The sequence below is a fragment of the Pempheris klunzingeri genome, chromosome 24, assembly GCF_042242105.1.
Source record: "Pempheris klunzingeri isolate RE-2024b chromosome 24, fPemKlu1.hap1, whole genome shotgun sequence".
Taxonomy (NCBI): Eukaryota; Metazoa; Chordata; class Actinopteri; order Acropomatiformes; family Pempheridae; genus Pempheris; species Pempheris klunzingeri.
Window position 1 is genome coordinate 896,556 of NC_092035.1, and position 5,628 is coordinate 902,183.

Here is a 5,628-nt window from a genome sequence, read left to right on the forward strand (position 1 = left end):
CTAATTCAGTCTAAAAATAGAATATTATATTATATATAATAATATAATATTCTATTTTATTCTTACAAAATGTTGACTAGGAAATAGCAGCATGTCAAATGTTTTAATTATTCTATTATTTTCACTATTTATTTATTTCTATAATCTATTTTATTTCATTTTTAAAATCCATTTAATCATTTTCATCTGGCTTTGTATAGCTTTTATTTAACTCTTATTGCTTTTCAATCTGTTTTATTGCATTTTCTATAGTTTCTAATTGTTTTATTTATTTATATTATTTTGTTTTGTCTTTTTAATCCAGTTTTTATTCCACTTTATTTCACTTAGTTTGCTGTTTTATCACTTGTTTTTTTTCCCCACTCAAATGCTTTAGTTCTCTTGTCGGCCCATCAGTCGTTGGAGGAGCACTTTGAGCTGCATTAAAGGTGCTATACAAAGTTTAATTGACTCATTGATTGATTGATTGATGAGAAAGCTCAGGAAAAAGCTGGAGCTGAATGAGGACCTTAAATGAAGGTAAATCTAGGTCTAAACAGTGATTTCACACCTTTTACATGCTGCCAGGATTCAAGTTCAGGTGGAAAAACACTGAATAAAACATTTAGAATAATAAAATTAAGTAACGAAGTGTGTGTAACTCTGAAGTCTTGACTGTAAACCCACTAAAAGATGTTCAGCGTCCACCTTTCTCCTGAATAAACTGAAATGTGTAATAATCTTCACTCCCTTTCATTTTAAATCACTCTCATGTCTCTTAACACCAATATTTTCTATGTGAAATAAATTCAAACCATTTAAACAAATAAAAACGTTCTAATTCAGACTGCTCTATTCTTGATTTTCACATCATATTTATTTTGATTTCACTACATTCAGCTGATCTTTACACACATTCATTTTTGACATATTCTGTGCTTTTATTTTGAACGTCTCGCCCGCCCTTGTTCCGGTCTTTCTCCAGCTGACTGCGCGTGCTTGACGCAGCGTCATTCACGCAGACGGTTACTGCGCAGAGGCTGCGCAGGGCACACACACACACACACAAATCAGTTTGATTCTCTCATTTCCTGCTTCTACAGGTGACAGGTGAGCGCACTGAACCTGGCCCCTTCAAAATAAAGTTACTAAGCATTAATGGGCATAAAGCAGAGCCGGAAAAAAAAGATACAACAAAGTAAATGCTGCACATTTCAGTGTTTATTTGCTATATTTACATGGACATAGTTGTGTTTGTGTTTCCTAAAAGTCAAAAACAAAAGGTCCTTCATCATAAAGTACTTGTGCCGATACCTCCATCATCCTCAGAGTCTCTGTGCTGCTGTCTCCGTTACGTCGACGCTGGTATTTTCTCTCCATCCAGCAGTAAAAAGTGCACAATGCCACTCTTTTTCTTCCCACTGCTCGTAGCTTTGATGCAGCACTCGTGCTCCCCCAGCGTGAAGAGCGTCTCTGTGCCGTCCTCCACAAACTCCCCCTGTGAACACACCCAGACAAGTCAATTATGGGGGAAAACATTTCTGAGTGTGTGACAGCATCATGGAAAGGATCCCTACAGAGAGAGACCTGGAAGATCCTTTTGGTTTAACCACAAACAGCACACACACCAGACTCCATTCACTAAAACAGGGGTTTTAGAGAACAGGACACAGGAGCTGCTGCTCTGCTGCTGCCTCCATCAGTCAGTTTGTTTGTGTTATTGTGTGACTTTGGTGGTTTAAAGGTTTAGTTCAGATCCAAACTAACGCATTAGCTCAGTGATGGAGGCAGCAGTTGTCAAGGAAGTCCTGTTTTCTGTGATGTAAAATGAGTGTTTTTCTCAATGGAGTCTGGTGATGGAGTTTAATACTGAGACTTTTTAATTTGAATACAGATAACGGACCAACATGTTGTTGAAATAAAGAAAAATAAACAACCTTTTTGTTAAATGGAAAACAGCCGTTACTGGACTCTCCTCAAAGACACCAGACTTCATTCACAAAATCAGTAATTTGACCCTTCAGAACACAGGAGTTGCTTGTCTCTTGCTGCCTCAATCTGTTGGTTTCTCTGTGTAACTATGTAATTTTGGTGCTTTAAAAGGTGCCTCAAACTAACATGTTACTAAAGGGTTAGCCGAACACAAACTAACTAACTAATCATGGCAGTGGGAGACCATCCTCCTGTGTTCAAGTAAAATTGCTGTTTTCGCCAATGGAGTCTGGTGGCTTTGCAGCTAGCGACATATCCCAGTGGAAATACAGCTTCAGATGAGGAGACGACGAAAAACTGAAAAAGTCCTTATCAAAGATGATTTACCAAAGATATTATGTTCATCTGATGCATCTGTGAGCTGCTTAGCAACCACAGTTATTTATTTCTATTTATTTATTTGTTGTTTATTCATTTATTAATATTTTATCTGGTAAAACTGCGATTAGCCGCAGACGAGTCTTCATTAAATCAGTTTTTTTGCTGTTAGCTGCAGATGCAAGTTAAATTTTCGCAGATTTTTATATGTACCTGAGCCAACGTGGACATTTCAGTGACATTAGAGTCGTGCTGTTAAAGGATCAAAGTGATGGATGATATTATCGATTATATCTGTTTATTTTAAGAATGAAGCTCCTGCAGTTTGTTCATTCTGAGGCTGAAAATGTTTCTGACTCTCACCATCGTTTCCATCTTCTGCCCGTTGCACCAAACATCCATGGTGTCCTTTTCTGTTGGATAAAAGAAGAAGAAATATTTTATATATAATGATTAATCTTATTATCATGAATTAATCCCAGAGATGTCGGCACAGGTTTAGTGTCTGCAGCCTAACCGGGAGTCATGTTTCCTAAAATAACCACGCAGCCTGAGCAGATTAGCCTCAGTGGGTCAAGTGTTCACCTACATTCCCTCCATGCTAATGCTATGCTAATGCTAACACCATCACGCCCAGGCGACACATCCGGCGCTCACCGAGGACGACCCTGTAGTCCTCGCCGCCCACTTTGAGCAGCCACGTCTTGGTGGTGTGGGCCCGGTTGTCGATGAACTTCTGCAGGCTCCTGCCGTCCACCTCCAGCGTGTACTCGTAGGCGAAGCCGGTGACCGCCTCGATGACGATGGTGGCTTTGGTGTCGGCGCTGCCCACCGTGAAGGTCTCCTTCCCGACCAGCTTGAACATCCAGTCTTTTCTGATGACTTCCTGTTGGGGAGATGTGTGGGTTTATGTTGTTTCTGGGCTGAGCTAGGCTAGCTGTTTCCCCCCACTTACAGTCTTTATGCTAAGCTAAGCTACGCTAACTGTCCACTCCATCAAACTTAAGACACCAAATAAGTGTTGAATTATTCCTTTAATCATGTAAACACATTCTAATTCTTTTTAATCCTATATTTTTCCTTTATTTTTATTCTTTTTATTTTATTTTATATATATTTATTTGATGTTATTATAGATTGGACTGGATAGCTACAGTTTTATATATTTATATATATGTTGAAGAGAAATAGGTTCAATAATAGATTATTATCAAAGAGATTTAAGCACAAATACGACATTTTAATGTATTTTTGTACCTTAATATTAATTTAATCAACATCATCTTCAGCCATTTTGAGATAAATGAGACTTTTTCAACACTTTTCAGAGGAAACATTGAACTTTTTACTGCCAAACATTTATCTGAGAGCAAAATAACAAACACAAACCTGTTTTATATCGTTAAAGTTTAAAATTTCCAAAAATAAGTGAAGCTGCACAACAGAGTTTTGTATTTGTACTGAAGTTAAATGTGGAATATCACCTGTGCTGCAGTATTTTAAAGTGTACTATTGGTGTTTTTACTCTGCTGAGAAGAGAAAATGATTCACCAACCAAACTCAGTTCATTTTTTTCTGGTTTTTAGCTTTTTAAAGCTGAAGAAGAAGGTGAATCGCCGACTCAGGCTCCCACAGACACACCTGAGGAGCGTCTCACCTGTCCGTTGACGTAAACGATGCGTTTCCCCGTGGTGGTCCCGTGGGCGAACTCCACCCTGAAAACGCCGTCGCTCAGCGCCACCTCCCACACGGCCACCAGATCTCCTCCCAGCATCTTTGAATCCTGCTGGAAAATCACTGAATCATCCTCTCAGCCCGAAAGCGTCCGTCATGTGTGAGGCGTGTTGGTCGGTGTGTGTTGGTGTGTGTGTGTGTGTGTGTGTGTGTGTGTGTGAGGCCGTGGTGTCGGCTCAGCAGCAGGTGTATTACAGTAAGAGGATTACCGAGGTGAGCTCACTCCACGCCGCCGCTGCCAATCAGGACAGGCGCCGGGTCGTCTGAGGCGGAGCAGGAGGCGGGTTTGACCTCTGACCTTTACCTGGGCCAGGTGAGAGGAAAGAGGGGGGTCAGAGAGAAGGTACAAGGACATAGAAATACAGTAAATAAATAAATACAGTGTGTTTGTGTGTCCAGTGTGTCTCCAGTGTCCAGTGTGTGTGTGTGTGTGTGTGTGTGTGTGTGTGTGTGTGTGTGTGTGTGTGTGTGTGTGTGTGTGTGTGTACAGTGTGTGTGTCCAGTGTCTTCAGTGTCTTCAGTGTGTGTCCAGTGTCCGGTGTGTGTGTGTGTGTGTATACAGTGTGTGTCCAGTGTGTGTGTGTGTGTGTGTGTGTGTATACAGTGTGTATGTGTGTCCACAGTGTGTGTGTCCTGTGTGTCCAGTGTGTGTGTTCAGTGTGTGTGTCCAGTGTGTGTGTGTGTCCACAGTGTGTGTGTCCTGTGTGTCCAGTGTGTGTGTCCTGTGTGTGTGTCCTGTGTCTCCAGTGTGTGTCCAGCGTGTGTGTCCTGTGTGTGTGTGTCCACAGTGTGTGTGTGTCCACAGTGTGTGTGTCCTGTGTGTCCAGTGTGTGTGTCCTGTGTGTGTGTGTCTCCAGTGTGTGTGTCCTGTGTGTCCAGTGTGTGTGTCCAGTGTGTGTGTGTCTCCAGTGTGTGTGTCCTGTGTCTCCAGTGTGTGTCTCCAGTGTGTGTGTCCACTGTGTGTGTGTCCAGTGTGTGTGTGTCCAGTGTGTGTGTCCTGTGTCTCCAGTGTGTGTGTCCTGTGTCTCCAGTGTGTGTGTCCAGTGTGTCCAGTGTGTGTGTCCAGTGTGTCCAGTGTGTGTGTCCAGTGTGTGTGTCCTGTGTCTCCAGTGTGTGTGTCCTGTGTCTCCAGTGTGTGTGTCCAGTGTGTGTGTGTTCAGTGTCTCCAGTGTCCAGTGTGCAGGAAGTAACCTCAGGAAGCAGGAAGCAGCTCTTCCGTCTCTGCGGCGGTGTTTCAAAGCGTCTGTCTGAGAGGACGAAGGCTCTCTGTTGATTTTATTTATATTTTTTACTGATCTAAATATTCAAATTTTCACACTTATCACATTTTTATTATAATTATATAATTGAAGTTATCTCATTTAAGTATTTTTATCCATTTTATGTGTTTTGTTAAACTGTTTTGATATCAGAAGAATCTTTCTCAACACAAGCTTTTAAACAAAAACAACAATAATAATAATCTAATAATAAAAACACGCTGCGTTTGCTGCCATCTGTGTTAATAAAGTTTGATGAATTGAATCTTTGCTCTGCAGGAAATCAGCAGAAAAATCTAAACTTTCACTTTTGAAAAGAGGAAAAACGAGTTCAAACAGAGGACGG

At 41.1% G+C, this 5,628-nt stretch overlaps 1 protein-coding gene across 2 annotated transcripts; it reads right to left on the reverse strand.

Annotated features, from left to right (window-relative positions):
* Window positions 1-1,190: 1,190 nt before the first annotated feature.
* LOC139223774 (fas apoptotic inhibitory molecule 1-like) lies at window positions 1,191-5,340 on the reverse strand. Of its 2 annotated transcripts, none has more exons than XM_070855765.1 (6): window positions 5,215-5,340; window positions 4,233-4,327; window positions 3,947-4,072; window positions 2,947-3,175; window positions 2,653-2,702; window positions 1,191-1,477 (listed from the first exon to the last, which is right to left on the reverse strand). In XM_070855765.1, the coding sequence occupies exons 3-6, from the start codon at window positions 4,061-4,063 to the stop codon at window positions 1,331-1,333; spliced, it is 543 nt and encodes a 180-aa protein (XP_070711866.1). In that variant the 5' UTR covers window positions 4,064-4,072; window positions 4,233-4,327; window positions 5,215-5,340; the 3' UTR covers window positions 1,191-1,330. The 2 variants fall into 2 exon arrangements, with proteins under 2 accessions (XP_070711866.1, XP_070711867.1); XM_070855766.1 differs by having other exon boundaries at window positions 3,947-4,075.
* Window positions 5,341-5,628: the final 288 nt, after the last annotated feature.